The 14,069-nt window shown below is 56.0% G+C and overlaps 1 protein-coding gene across 1 annotated transcript; it reads left to right on the top strand.

The window, feature by feature from the left end:
* Positions 1-7,576: 7,576 nt before the first annotated feature.
* IRX3 (iroquois homeobox 3) lies at positions 7,577-11,166 on the top strand. The gene is made up of 4 exons (XM_054640994.2): positions 7,577-8,049; positions 8,533-9,640; positions 10,143-10,209; positions 10,948-11,166. The coding sequence occupies exons 1-4, from the start codon at positions 7,828-7,830 to the stop codon at positions 11,000-11,002; spliced, it is 1,452 nt and encodes a 483-aa protein (XP_054496969.2). The 5' UTR covers positions 7,577-7,827; the 3' UTR covers positions 11,003-11,166.
* Positions 11,167-14,069: the final 2,903 nt, after the last annotated feature.

Genomic DNA, 14,069 nt, shown 5'->3' with positions numbered 1-14,069 from the left:
TGCCTGCCCACACGCTCCTCATGGCACACACCTGCCCTCCCAGCTGCCTTGAACTCCCTTCCCCCTCAGCCCCGGTGCTCACTGCTCTCCTGGTGGTAGAAATCTCCTGGGTATGGAATGGCGGAGCTGCCCAGGACCTGCTCTCCCGCGGCCCCAGCTCCGCTTTGGGGGTTAAACCTGACAGACTTTCCGCCCCAGCCGAGTTTTAGTGCTCGGTGACTCGCCCCGTGTCCCGCTCCCGGTGCCAGCTGAAGGCGACAAACGCTACTGGGGATCAAAACGTGCCCGATAATGCTGGCAGAGATGTGGAACAGCGGATAAAGCGGGCCGTAGGCCGCCGATGCAGGGAGCTCTGCACATGCTCACCCATCGGCTCAGTCAGTTCCCTCGCTTGCTCACCTCCAGAACACTCCACGGAGCTCCCCGGGCCGGGGCGGCACAGCCCGGCTCCCGCCCCCCAGGCGGTTACAAGAGCGTGTTAGCTTATTTCCTTCGCTAAGTGCTAACACCACCTGGTTATCCGCCAACCGTAGCGCGCTGGGGTGCCTGAACCGCCCTGAAGTGTTAAGGGTTTTTTGGGGGGGCTTGTTTTTGGGTTTTTTTTTTTTGTTTTTTGGGTTTTTTTCAGTGTCGTGGCCAGGAGTCGAGGGTACCCCGCCCGAGGGAAACGGCGCTGCCCCGGTAGGGCCCGGACACACCGGCCCGGCACCGGCGGGGCTCTCCCCAAACCTGCTCCCTGCAGTTCCATCCGGCGTTATTGCAGATCCAGCCTCTTCCACCAAACAACAGATGCAGCCTCTAATGCAAATATTGCCATTTCCCTGCTGAATTAGCCTTGTCACTTAGCCCAGAAGCTGGCAGCGTTAAGCCAGCTTGCATTTTAATTTGGCCCTGAAGTTACTTATTTCATTATTGATCAAACATAATGCTGAATCAATGTTCATCTTGTTACCTGGGCCATTTCCATGTAATACAGTGATAGCACTGCCTGGAGTTACTCATTCCCATCCCAAAGTGACTTTACCATAAAATCAATGCTTGTTTGTTACTGATATAAGGCAGCATCCGTGGGATGAAGAGCGAATAAAGCAGTTACTCCACCGCGATCTGAAAGTTTGGATAGAATATGTACGCGAATAAAGACTTTAATATTTAAATGTATTTTATCGGCATCAAAATCATCGTAGCCAGGCCGATGGGACAGAAAATCTCAGGCTGCAAGATGACGGGCTTTGATACTGTAGGTGTTGCCATTTGTAAACGCTACCTGGGACTTAATGGGGGAATCGTTTCTCTACCCAGAGTATCATTACACAGCAGATGTGGGCTGTAAGCTCTTCCGGGAAGGGACTGTTTTGGAAAAATAGTAATTAATACAATAGTAATTAATGATTGTGTCACAAGATTAGACTCCGCGCAGTGTTATCTTCAGCGCAGCTGCTGCTCCTTTTCTTTGCTTGTGTTTTCCCCTCCAGCTAATAAACCCAGTTACAAATTACACGGAGCAATCCCCATGCCCGGCTCTCCCATGCGGCGGCCGGAGAGTGCTGGAACACCCCACGCGAGGAATGCCCCATTTCGCTGTCACACGGAAAGCCTGCGGAGGTGTCGTTTGAGCTGCATTTTCCACGCACAGCACCTCCAGCCGCCCCTCTCCCCGCTCTGCACCGGCCCCAGCCCGGGGGGAGACACCTCCCGGTGGGCTGCGGACGAGGGAAGGGGGGATCCACGGGGAAAACCAGAGATATCCTCCCAGGATGGCGGCCCGGGGGGCGGTCAGGGCACTGGTGCCGGGCGGCACCGGCTCCCCGCCGCACCGTGCCGGAGGGCGTGCTAGGGAACGGACCAGCAGGGAGCAATAATTCGGGTTTAAACCCGCTGGTAAAGCTCGAGAACCTCAGGATACCCTCGGCTCCGGTTTAAAAAACGCTACAGCCAGTTCCGGAGCCGCGGACATCCTCTCACCGGCTGAGGAAGGTAGGGACGGTCCGGCCCGAACGCTAAAAGCCGGGGCTGCAGACGAGGAAAACGTGGAGGGGAAGTTTCCCGCAGCTGTGCGCACTTTGCGCCCACTCCTCCGCTGCCGCGCAGCGCCGGGACCGGCCCCGCCGGGCTCACAGAGCCACGCTGACACCGGCCACTCGTTCCGATAGGCGACGGGAAATCTAACTGGGCGCATAAAATATATTGGCATAAAATTAGTGAATTGCACTAACAGACTGTAAATCACCTAAACGGTCAGACCACAGATATGAATCACAAATTCCTATAAAGATTAATGTTTCCTAAGATTCACGGCAATTATGCAGTTTTTGGACAAAAGCCTTTTCCCAACCTATCATTCCTGAGCGCTGGTTTTTTTTTTTTAATTTTATTTTCTGAAGTCTTTCCAGGTTTCGGTGGGGTTTCTAATGAACGATTTACCAAAGGAAAGATTTTATTAACATCTCTAAAAACTATAAAGTTTAAAGGCAGGGAGAAAGGGAGCAGATCGGAAGTTGGGTATCACAATATACTGACCTACTGGCAACGGTCCGAACGCAAATCAACAAAGCACCACAATGGTGAGGGGGGGAAAGTCAGAGAAATAGAAGTGGTAAAAAAACTATCAAGAGGGCAGCCTTGCCCCGGCGGTAACCAGGCTGTGCTCAGAGCTGCCCCAGCAGCCCTCGGCATCTGCTGATAGCCCCTTACCTTTGCTTACCCCCTTGTGGTACACACTGAAGCCTGAGCTGCTTAAAAGCGGAAGAGGCAGGAGGAGAACACGCCTGCGAGCAGAAAGGGGGCATTATTTCTCGAGGAAATATGTTGGCAGGAGGTGTATGGGACTTCAGGTCTCTCAGGCACTATTTTTCCCTTCTCGCCTCTGTGCAGAACTGGAGATAATAGTTGGGGCTGCAGGTAACGGTGTCTGTTCTTATTCAATTTCCCTAAATGGCCTGGAGAGCACTTAAAAGCCCGGAGAGCTTCTGGCCAGCATTTTCTTATTAACTAATTTCACTTCGATCCTATTAAAGTGTATGCTTTCTAACCTTCAAATGAACCTCTCCCTCCCCCTTCTAAAACAAAGCCAATACCTTTTAATGACAGAGTAAAGCTTTTGAAAATGTTCCTACCTCCTCTCCTAACATTACAGAACGCGTAGCCCATTAACAGCCGCGGAGCACCCACTCTTGCGGCGGGCTCTCCCCGCACCCACAGCACCCAGAGCACCCAGGAAGGCTCCGCTGAGGCTCGACGGTCCCAGCGCCCGGGAAGGGGCGGCCGAGCCAAGGGGAGCTGTGGACAGAGGGCGCTAGAAAATGAGATTGGGCAGATTTGCCTTATTTCTCTTTGGGAAAATCTCAGCAATAATGGGTTTTAAATGGATACATATATTTACGATTTCAAAAGGGTTCTGCTGTTTCCTGGTAACGCTCACCACAAGTGGTAATAATAAAAGATGAAGTATTTTTTCTCACCTTAGGTCATTAGATTTACAGACAAGGTACTAAATCATTTTAGCTCCCCAAACCTTGAAGGAAAGGCACGCACACACTCGTGTCCCTTTCTCTTTTCCTCCCCCTTCTAAAGAAACATGCAACGAGAACAGAGACAGAACAGTCGCCGATGCTCGGAGAATGTTTCCCTCTAATAGTTTACTACTACTAGTACTACTACTACCAATAACAGTTGAGTTGACGTTGGCTGCAGAGCGCGGATTGTCAGTGGCCTCGTCCCAAAGTCTTAACATGAAGGGTCATTAATTGTGTTTTCTTTCCAAATCATATGTCACTGCAATTAACAGATTCTGATCAAGAGACTCCTTTCAGATTGATTCCATATGTGATAAGGAATGTGCAGCTTGTTATCTATCTGTCGCCTTGGAATTATGGAAAAGCTTCAAACGTGTAATTTGAAGAGTCTTTTACCCAGTGCTTTGATCTTTCCCTCTATTTTTTAACTCTTGTTTTACTGCGGCCCTTCTCCTAATCCCACTTGTTTGTTTACCCCCCTTTCTCCGGTGGCTGCGCCCCGTCCCTCGTGTGCTGTGGCAGCTCCCAGCCTGCCCGCACCCCGGCACCCCGTGAGAGTCAGCCTGAGCCCTCAGCCCTCCCTACAGCTCCCCCGCAACTTCCACAAGCAGCCTTCGTCTCCTCGGACGGGCACTGCTGCAGAGTGACACCGCGGGGCCAGGGCCATCTCCGATCCCCGGTCCCCCGGGACCCGGCCGAGAGGGGAGCGGCGGGGCGTGAGCGACCAGAACCGAGAGGGGTCCGGGGGAATGGCTGCGGGGGCGATGCTGCCCACGGAGAGTGCCCGGTCCCGCAGCCCCAGAGCCGGGCTGCGGGATCGCGGCCGCCCCGCGGCCGCCGGAGGGAGGTTTGGTTTTAGCTCGGCGACGCTGCGAGCCGCCGGGAGAGGCGGGAGGCGAGGCCGGGGGGAGGGCGGGCGGGGGTGTGTGTGTGTGTGTGTGTGTGTGTGTGTTTCGGGCGATAAATCAGGACCCGCTCTCCCTGCTCTGACAGGTCCTGGCCAGGAGACACGTGTCTGGCCGGCCGAGGAGCGCTCCGCCGCCACGGCTCCCCGGGGGCGGCGGCCGTCGGGCTCCGCGCCGCCGCTCCCCTCGTCGCCCGGCAGGACGGGCCGGCTCCAGCCTCTCCTTCTCATCTCCCTTCGGCTCCAGCCAGGCAAAGCGACTCCCGCTCGGCTTCGCTCTTCCCCTCCTCGTCCGTGGGGAAGGCGCTGCTCTCCGTTCCCCGCTGGGCTCCCGTCGCCGCCTCCCGCCCGCCTTGCCGTGCCGCGCTCCTCTCCGCGCCCGGCTCCAGCCGCCTCCGGTCCCGCGCTCGTCCCGTCCCGCGCCGGCCTTCCCGCTGCCGGAGGCGTGCGGCGCCGCTCGCCGTGGGCATCGCTCCCGCAGCTCGGGAAGACGTCTCCTTTCCTCTTGCCCTTCCCCACCGTTTGTTGTCTTCTCCGCTTTCTTTTCCCTCCCTCTCAGCCAAGAACGGCATCCCTACAGATTTCTCCTCCTTTCCACTCGGTACAGCTATGCTCCCTCTCAGTTTCTTTCTCATTAATAAACCATCCCTCACCCTCACCCTGACCTGGGTCCATTTCACCCATAAATTTCTCTCCTCCCGTGTCTCTCTCTCGGCTGCCCACCGCCACTTACCCGCGGTAGCCCCTCCCGGCTCCGGGGACACCCCCGGCCGTCCCCACACCAGCACTGCCCGCCACTGCCGGCGGCTCCCACGGGGACCAACTCATATTGATTGTGCTGTTGATTAAAAATCAGAAAACAATCCCGCCAGCTTTGATACTCCACGCCAGACGCGCAGCCACAAAAAGACGGGTCCAGTATTGAGGGACATGCGTGTTCCCCCGCACCCGCGCGTGGGGGGCACAGCCCGACTGTGACACCAGAGTGGCGAGCACGACAGCCTCAAACGGCTACGGATTTATCCCGAGGGTCATATCCGCCCCTTTTCTCTCCGAAGTAGATATTTTAAAAAGTTGTGGTCTGCACCCAAACTCTCCCCCGATCCCCTCGGTATCACGTCGCCCCAGCAGGCGCTGCCTCTACAGAAAAGTTTAAAACACATCAGGACGTGGCGTTCGCTGCCTGTTTTCCTTTAGAGTAAAAAAGAAATAAACCTATAACTGATTTTAATATTTTTATCTCCCTTGCTTTGTACTATCAAAAGCACCAATGTTGAATAGAAGAAAATAAATTCCTCCAACCCAGAGTTGTTTTTGCACTAGATTAGCAGATAGGAAATGCTATAAAGATGAACTTAATACGATTAGAGATGTTTCCTACAGATTTTCATATATTGATTCAGGGAATTTTAATTCTGGAGCTTGCTTTGCTATAATCCGCATTTATTACAAGCTGATACAGTTTTATTATAGCAAGCTATCAAGGTCGATTCCTTTAACTGCATAATCTGACATGAATTTCATTTTTAAAGAAATGTAGTTATAAAAATCCATACTGTGGGCACAGTGGTTATATTGTACCTAAATCATATTTTAAAGGCAATAAATCCAGAGAGTATTTAGGAAGAGAGGGGAATACGGTTAAACGGCTCGCATTCAGCCACAACTCCTCAAAAGATCTTCCAAACTTTTTGTTTTATTTAAAGACCGAGTACTTTAAAAGGCAGATAACGCTGGCAGGTTCAGGTCTCCTCTCCCCACAGGCTGTGTGAACTTTTTAGGTTCCAGCCCAGGCTCTTCCTCTGCCCGCAGCAGCGGAGCAGGGCACACCGGCGCTTGCCAAAGACGCGCCGTGATTGAACTGTATTTTAACTACTCTTAAAAGGCTAAATTGCAACTCACGCTGGTTTCAGAAAAGGAAAAGGGGGAGGGGGGCACAGCAACAACAACATCAATAACAAAATACAAACCGTAATTTAAAATGTGTGGATCATAAAAAACCCCAAACCCTATCTGTAATTAAACCGTATCTTGACTCCTTCCCAATAGCTCTTTACAAACCCGTGCCACTGCTCCCTTTGCAAATGTTGCACGTACCAGGTACTTCCTTCTTAGCCTTGTAGTGATTCAGAACAGAGGGAATAAGCAAAATGATCATAAATTTCCTAATTAGAGATTTCGCACCAAGACAAAAAGGTGTTAATGAGTTTAATTCCAGTGCCTGTCATTGTCCCTTTTTTCACACCACTTATTTACTAATGGCCCAGAGGGCTGCTCCCGTCTCTCCTTTGTTAAGATTTTAATTTGCCTTCTTTTCTGCCTTTGATGTAAAATTGTGACCTACAACTCTTTGAAGTCCCTTATTAGGAGGAAAATTAACTTAGCTTTTCCACTGTATCTGCGCACTGTTAGTCCAGGCAAAATGTAGAGAACTCCTTAAAGATCCAACACATTAGGAAAAATTTTAAGGTAGTTCTGGAAATGCAAATTTTAAAAAATGCAATAGACTTTTAAATCTGTTTTAGAAGATGTAACTCTCGCAAGGGCCGGAGCGGGGGAAGGGAATATCTCAATAAAAAAAAAAGAAAATTAATCTGGACAAGGAGACGCTGTAAATACTAAAACCTGAAAAGGGGAAAAAAGGGGAACTGGGGGACGGTGTTGGTGTGAGCCTTTATTTTTAAATGTCCCAACTTTTCCCTGTCCCTCTCGTGTACTGCTCATAAATGACACCCCGGCTTCCTACGCGCTGGAGGGGGGGGGGGGGGCTACGAAAGAAATTATATCTAAATCTATCTCCATATAATTAGAATACCATGAGGCAGGGTTAAACCTTTGTAAAACACACAACTGATTGGCGATCGCTAAAACGAGATTTGAAAGCAACTCAAATAAAAGATCGCGACGTCAGTAAACAGATTTAGGAAAAAAAAAAAAGGGGGGGGGAAAAAGCAGCTAGTGACAAACCCGGCGAGAGCGAGCTCTGGGCATGAGAGAGAGAGGGAGGCAGAGGGAGAGAGAGACTTAAAAGAAATAGGAGGGGCTTGTGAGAGACTAGAAATGTCAATCAGAGCCCAGAGTCCCAATAATCTCAGGCAATCTGTTAGGACCTGACCTGGGTCCACTCAGATCAATAGGAAAAGTGAGAGAAGAAAGAAGCGATCGGATCGTTTACCGCGGCGGCCGAGGACAGGAGGGAGCCCGCGGCCTCCGCGCACCCCCGGCTCCCCCCCATGTCTGCCGGAGTTTGCGGGAGGCGCTGAAAGTGCGGGCGGCCGGCGAGGGCGAGCGACCCGGCTCCCTCCTCCGCTCCCGGCCCTGCTACTTTCTCCCCTTTCTCTCCCTTCTTCCTCTCGTCTCCCCCCCCTCCTCTTCCTCCTCCCCCCTCCCCTGCCCCGCTCCCCCACCATGTCTTTCCCCCAGCTGGGCTACCAGTACATCAGGCCGCTTTACCCGGCGGAGCGCCCGGGGAGCGGCGGCTCCCGCGGCGGCGCCGAGCTGGCCCCGTCCGGGACCCTCTCCAACGTGCTCTCCTCCATGTACGGCGCGCCCTACGCCGCCGCCGCCGCCGCCCAGGGCTACGGAGCCTTCCTGCCCTACGCCGCAGAGCTGCCCATCTTCCCCCAGCTGGTAAGAGGCCCCCGGGGCTCGCCGCTCGCTCCCCGGGGCGCTCGGTTCGCGCCGAGGATCGGCCCGGGGGGAGCCGGGGGAGACACCGGGAGGGCTGTCAGGGGAGAGAGAGACGGGCGCTATCGCCGCCCTGGCCGGGAGAGCCGCCGGAGAGCGGCAGGGCTGGAGCGGCGGCCCCGCAGCGTCCCCCCGCTCCGGCCGGGGGTTTGATGGTGGCGGGGACCGGCCCCCGCGGCCGCCGGCCCTGCCGAGCACACGCGAGTGGGGAGCCGGTGCTGCCCCCGAGGCATCGGCGGGGCCCGGGCTGCCGGGGCCGCAGCGTGCCCGGGACCGGCACCGGGGCGCTCCGCGGTGGGGGAGGCAGCGCGGCCCGGCCGCCCCGCCGGTGCCGACGGGCTCCGTTCCCGGTAAGCGCAGCGGGACGGAGCGAACCCGGGCCCGGCGCGCCATCTCAGCCGGGCCGCCCCTTCCCTCTCGCTGCAGGGCGCCCAGTACGAGCTGAAGGAGAGCCCGGGGGTGCAGCACGCCGCCTTCCCCCCCCACCACCCTGCCTTCTATCCCTACGGGCAGTACCAGTTCGGGGACCCGTCGCGGCCCAAGAACGCCACTCGGGAAAGCACCAGCACCCTCAAGGCCTGGCTCAACGAGCACCGGAAAAATCCCTACCCCACCAAGGGCGAGAAGATCATGCTGGCCATCATCACCAAAATGACCCTCACCCAGGTCTCCACCTGGTTCGCCAACGCGCGGCGGAGGCTCAAGAAGGAGAACAAAATGACCTGGGCCCCCCGCAGCAGGACGGACGAGGAGGGCAACTCCTACGGGAGCGACCACGAGGGGGAAGAGGACAAGAGGGAGGACGAGGAGGAGATCGACCTCGAGAACATCGACACAGAGAATATCGAAAGCAACAAGGACGAGCTCGAGGACGATCTACAGGATGCCGACCTCCTGCACTCTGACTCCAAAACGGACTCGGAGGGATCCGAAGGCTTTGAGGACCTGCCCGGCTCCGAGGAGCGCTACGACAAGGCCTCCGAGGGGGAGCCGCACCACCTCCGCCACCACCACCTGCACCACCACCACCATCACCATCACCACCACAAGTGCGAGCTGCCCGCCACGGCCGCACCCGTGGGCCCGGAGCCCCTCAAGCCGCCGCTCCCGCCGCCGCCGCCCCACCTCTCGCCCCCCTCGTCTGCCTCTTCCTCCGCCGCCTCCTCCCCGACGGACGGCGCTTTGGCCGGCTCCTTGCCGAAACCCAAGATCTGGTCGCTGGCCGAGACCGCCACCAGCCCGGACAACCCCCGCAAGTCTCCCGGCGGCGGCTCCCCGCCGGCGGCCGCCCCCCAGCCGCTGCCGCTGCCCACCCCGCCGCCCCACAGACTCGTCTCCTCCTGCCCCCTGGGCAAGTTCCCCAACTGGACCAACCGCGCCTTCCCGGCCCACCACCACCACCACCCCCCGCACCCGCTGGCCTTACTGAACACTCCCCACCTGCTGGGGCTGGGGGCCGCCTCCGCCGCCCCCCCCGCCGCCGCCTTCCCGCGGCCCGCGGACCAGGCGCAGAGCGCGGAGCCCGTCGGAGCAGGTGACCGCTGAGGGACGCGGCGGGGACGGGCCGGGCCGGCAGCCGCCCGGGGGGCTCGGCGGAGCGGAGCGGCGCGGGAGGCCCCGGGGCCGTGTGCGTGCGGCCGGCCCCGGCGGTCCTGACGGTGCCCCCGGCCCGGCGCGGTCCGGCTCGGCGCGGAGCAGCCGTCGGGGCGCAGGTGGCGGCGGGCGGGGGCCCCGGGGCGGTGGCGGAGGTCTCTTGGCCGGGGTAGTCTCGATCCCCGAGAATTACCTTCCTTCAACGGAGATAATTTTTGTTGCTGTTGTTGTCGCTTTTGCGGGAAGGACCCGGCCGCCAGGTCAGGCTCGCTCCGGGGTCAGCGTGTTTTCTCTGACGGTCACCTCTGCAAGCAGAGCAGTCGTTGTGTCGTATTTGCAGCTCGCTGAGAAAAGAGCTTAAATCTCGAGGCTTAATTCAGGGATGGGAGGAATAAAACAGGGGCTATAAAGGAACGCTTTTCCCCCCCCCCTTCTCTTTTTAGATCGATCTAGTGCCTTGGAAGTAGAGAAAAAGTTACTAAAGACAGCTTTCCAGCCAGTGCAGAGGCGGTAAGAGATGGCTCCCTCCGTCTCCTCGGGATGTATGGAGGCAGTTGTAAATGGTTAGCTTATTTTCTCCGCTTCTTTAGGTTCCCTTTCCAGGGCGGTTTCTTGTTCTTCCTCTGCGCGCGCGGTGGGTTATTCTGTTTATATATTTTCTTTGCTGTTCTCCGTTGTGGCCCCCGGGAGCGATTCCCGCGGGCAGGCCGATCTGCGCTCGGGGGCCTTGGGGCTGCGCGGCCGCGGAGCCCGGGCGCGGGTCGCCCCTGGCCCGGGAGCACATCCCTGAGCCCCCCGCAGAGCGGATCACCTCCCGCCGCTGTCGCTTTGCCGGTGGGAGAGGCACCGAGACAGCAGAAAATAGTAAAATGAAATAGAAATTAAAAATTATTAATAATAATAATAACAACAATGATATTGAAAGCGAAACAAAAAAAACCCGCCCAGAGTATGAAAGCTGAAGAGGCTGAGCTTTGCCGCCCCAAATTTGGCGTAGCAGTCACTCAATTTCAATGAGAAACCAATTACCCTTTTGATTGATTGAAACCACGGGGATCGGGCCCGCCGTGTTTTCGTAGTTAAATACATTTACTATAAGTCATTCTGAAAGCTTTTTATATTTATAAATCTATTAAAATATTAACAACAACAACAAAACCAGAGCTACCTGCAGTTACAAATATTGTGCCAGCCCAAGCTCACTAGAAATCCTATTAAATTTTTTTTTTCTGTGTCATTTTTTTCCAGGCCCCAGAACCAACTTGACGCCGCTATGGTTCTATCGGCGCTCTCATCATCATAGTTAATTTTTTATTGTTGTTGTAATGATTGTAAAAAAAGTCTCTGTATAGTTACAACTTGTAAGCATGTCCGTATATTCAAACTGAAAAGGAAAAAAAATACCCGCTTCTGTCCTATCACCTGGGTTAGCTGAGCTGTGAGATTTTTTTGGAAGTCCAGTGAGAATTAGGTGTTCCCCCCCTTTTTTTTTTTTTTGGTTGTTGTTGTTTGTTTTTGTACATACCGTAAAAATGTACATATGTGTGAACCAAATTGTACAAGAAAGTATATATTTTTGGCTAATAAATAAACTGTTGCCACTTTGACTACACTCTCGTTTCCCCCCTTCTGGAGTTGTTTCCCTCCCGCAGTCCCGCCCCCCTCCTCCTCTCTCCCTTCCCGGTCGATTACTGGTTTTGCGCGGCTCCGGGTCGGGCGGAGCGCAGGTGGCGGTGCCGGGCCGGGCCAGCGGCGGGGCCGAGCCGGGCCGCGCTTCCCGCGGAGGCGCCATCGCTGGAGCCGCAGCGCCCCCTGCAGGCGCGGCCGGTGGCGGGGGGTGCGCGGGCCGAGCGCGGCTCCGGGCGGCGCGGCCGGCAGCTGATCCATCGCCCCCGCGGACCGAATTACCGGGTGCCGCTGCTAACCCCCTCCCCGCCCGCCCCCGCGGAGCGCAGGGCAGCGCGGAGCCGCTGAGAGGAACCTTCGGGGCTCGGTGGTGCCGCCGCGGGTCGGCAGCTCAGCTGCGTTAGTTCTGCCGCCCCCTCCCCTCCTGCTGTGGTGCCGCCCAGGGGGCAGTTTTGGGGTGCTCGCCACAGGCTCTCTGTGAGCGGCGGAGCTGGGGCATCCCCCCGCTCCCGGGGCTTGGCATTCGGGCGGGAGGCAGCGGCCGGAACGGGGGCACCGAGGCGCTGCGGAGAGCCCCGGCGGGGAGCCCCGCTCCGCTTCGGACGCGTGGGATGCGCTCCCGCCGCCCCCGGGCCGGTCCGCCTCCTCCCGGCTCCGGGACGTGCCGGTTGCGCCTCTGCACGCCTCGCCCCGGCAGCCGCCGCCTCCAAAACTTGTAGCTTCGCTTCCCCAGCAAGGTGCTGGAAATCGGCCCATTTCCGCTCCGAAACCATCCCAAGGGGAGTGTGGTAGGAGGGCGAGGGCTGCTCCCCTCCTGCCTTCCCCTTCCCTGCAGCCGGTGCCCGCGGATGGCCGTGCTCATCCCCTCGGCTGATGGGGCAGCTCGGGCAGGTAGAGCTTGTGGGCCGGCTCCCTCCTGCTTTTGTTCCCAGGCTTTCCTTCTCTACCGGGGAGATGTGTCCCCTACCTGTCCTCTCCTTACAGTCCTGGAAACGGCATAATTACAGTGGTGGTGATTAAATAGCTGGTGCTTTTCTCGTTTTGGTGACAGACCCCGCAGAGGGGGAGGGTGCTCAGAGCTAGGAAGCAAGAGTTAAAATGAAGTTAAAGTACAAACAGAAGCACATAGCTGACATGCTTCAAGTTTAGACAGTACAAGATATGCAAATGCACAGGGCTGTGCAGTATTGACATTTTGAGGTCATAGTGATAGGAATGTATTATTTATAGGATTGGGTTGCACTAGGCCGATAAACTACATTTTATATCCTAGGCATCTGTAAGTGATAAGATTTATATATGTGTTTACACTATATATATGTGTATGTATACACACGTTTTATATAGTGTTTTAATGTTTCACAATTAAGATTCCCCCTGACCAGCATTAGGATGGGGACACCCCTCTCCTGGTGTGTGCTGCAGCCTCCCCGGCTGCTGTTAGCCATGGCTGGGAGCAGAGGAGGCCAGGGAAGGGACTCACAGAGTTTGCAGCAGTGCGGTGATCTCTGCTTTTTCCCCGCTGTGTCCTCTTCCTTTCCCCATATGTCCTTTCTGGCCACAGCTCACCCTAGAAACAGCATTTGCCTCTTTGCAGCCCCATGCAGCTCTCTGTCTTTCTGCCAGGAACTGTTCCCACTCTTTCGCTCCGACAGGCTCCTGAAATGGGGGAATCTCTGTGGGTGGGGGGTAAGAAAACAGATCGTTTCTCATGTAAATTTTATCCAGTCTCTCTGCACTTTGTATCCCTCTTTTTCCTTAGCCAATTCTAGCTGAGGAAAAAAAAAAAAAAAGATTAATGGCATCTAAAATGGGAGGGGTGGGGGGATAGAAAGCTAGAGGCAAATTTCCACATCCCCTTCCTCTGGGCATCCTGGTGGGTTTTCCATAGAAACTTTCACACAGCGGCCAGACAGATGCTTAAAGGGGATGGAAGAAAATAATGCAACCATGATGGGAAAACAATTGCATCCCCAGCTTTCTACCTCCATTAAAGGCTCCTTTGCCTTTGCACAGAGGCCCTCAGCTCCCTGTCCCCGCAGAGCCCTCTCCCTTCACTCTGACCATGGGGATGCTCCTGCAACAGCGGCGTGGAAGCCATGGGAAAGCTGCTCCTTTGGCTTCTGGAAGTGAGAACTTGGTTTCCCTGCAGGGGGAAAGCAGCCTTTGTGCCTGCCTGGCCTCCCTAATGTGGAGAAAATTCCCATTAATTTTGTGAGGAAACATTTTGTTATGCGTGTTTCAACAAAACATTAAAAATCCTACGTGTTTTTTTTTTTTCCTTCAGAAATCCCTCTCTCAGTTTGACAGCCTCGCTGGAGCCCCAGCCAGGCCTGCCTGAGACAGCCCAGAGAGGCCTCCCTCTCCCTTCTTCCTCTCTGCTGGCTGCTCTTTTCCTGTCTAATCAATTATCTCCCTAGCTAGTCCTTCTCAAAGGTGAGAGCTCATTATGCATATTCATAAATCACAGCTCCCAGACCTGACACTGATTGATGTAATCATCTCCCGCTCGCTCCCTGTCTGCGCGGGGCCGGCCGGAGGAAGCAGCGGCGAGGAGGAGGAGGAGGAGGAGGAGGCAGGAGAAAGAGATTTCCAACTTGTCAGAGCCCGTGGTGGTGGGAGCGGCCGGCCGGGCGTAGCGGGCCGTGTCAGGCTCGCCATTGAGGGCGGCCAAAGTGCCCATCACGGCCCGGGATGAGGCCGGAGAGAGCCCTGGGAGCTGGGAAACAGCGCTGAGCCGCCTC

This window comes from Agelaius phoeniceus, chromosome 12 (genome assembly GCF_051311805.1).
Source record: "Agelaius phoeniceus isolate bAgePho1 chromosome 12, bAgePho1.hap1, whole genome shotgun sequence".
In the NCBI taxonomy this organism is placed as follows: Eukaryota; Metazoa; Chordata; class Aves; order Passeriformes; family Icteridae; genus Agelaius; species Agelaius phoeniceus.
This window is presented reverse-complemented; position numbering and strand designations above follow the sequence as displayed.

What these genes read in the sequence shown, in the direction of transcription:
- IRX3 (XM_054640994.2), top strand. Translation starts at nt 7,828, where the DNA reads ATGTCTTTCCCCCAGCTGGGCTACCAGTACATCAGGCCGCTTTACCCG. An exon ending in TGCCCATCTTCCCCCAGCTG is followed by an intron (nt 8,050 to 8,532) that starts GTAAGAGGCCCC and finishes CTCTCGCTGCAG; the next exon opens with GGCGCCCAGTACGAGCTGAA. An exon ending in TTCCAGCCAGTGCAGAGGCG is followed by an intron (nt 10,210 to 10,947) that starts GTAAGAGATGGC and finishes ATTTTTTTCCAG; the next exon opens with GCCCCAGAACCAACTTGACG.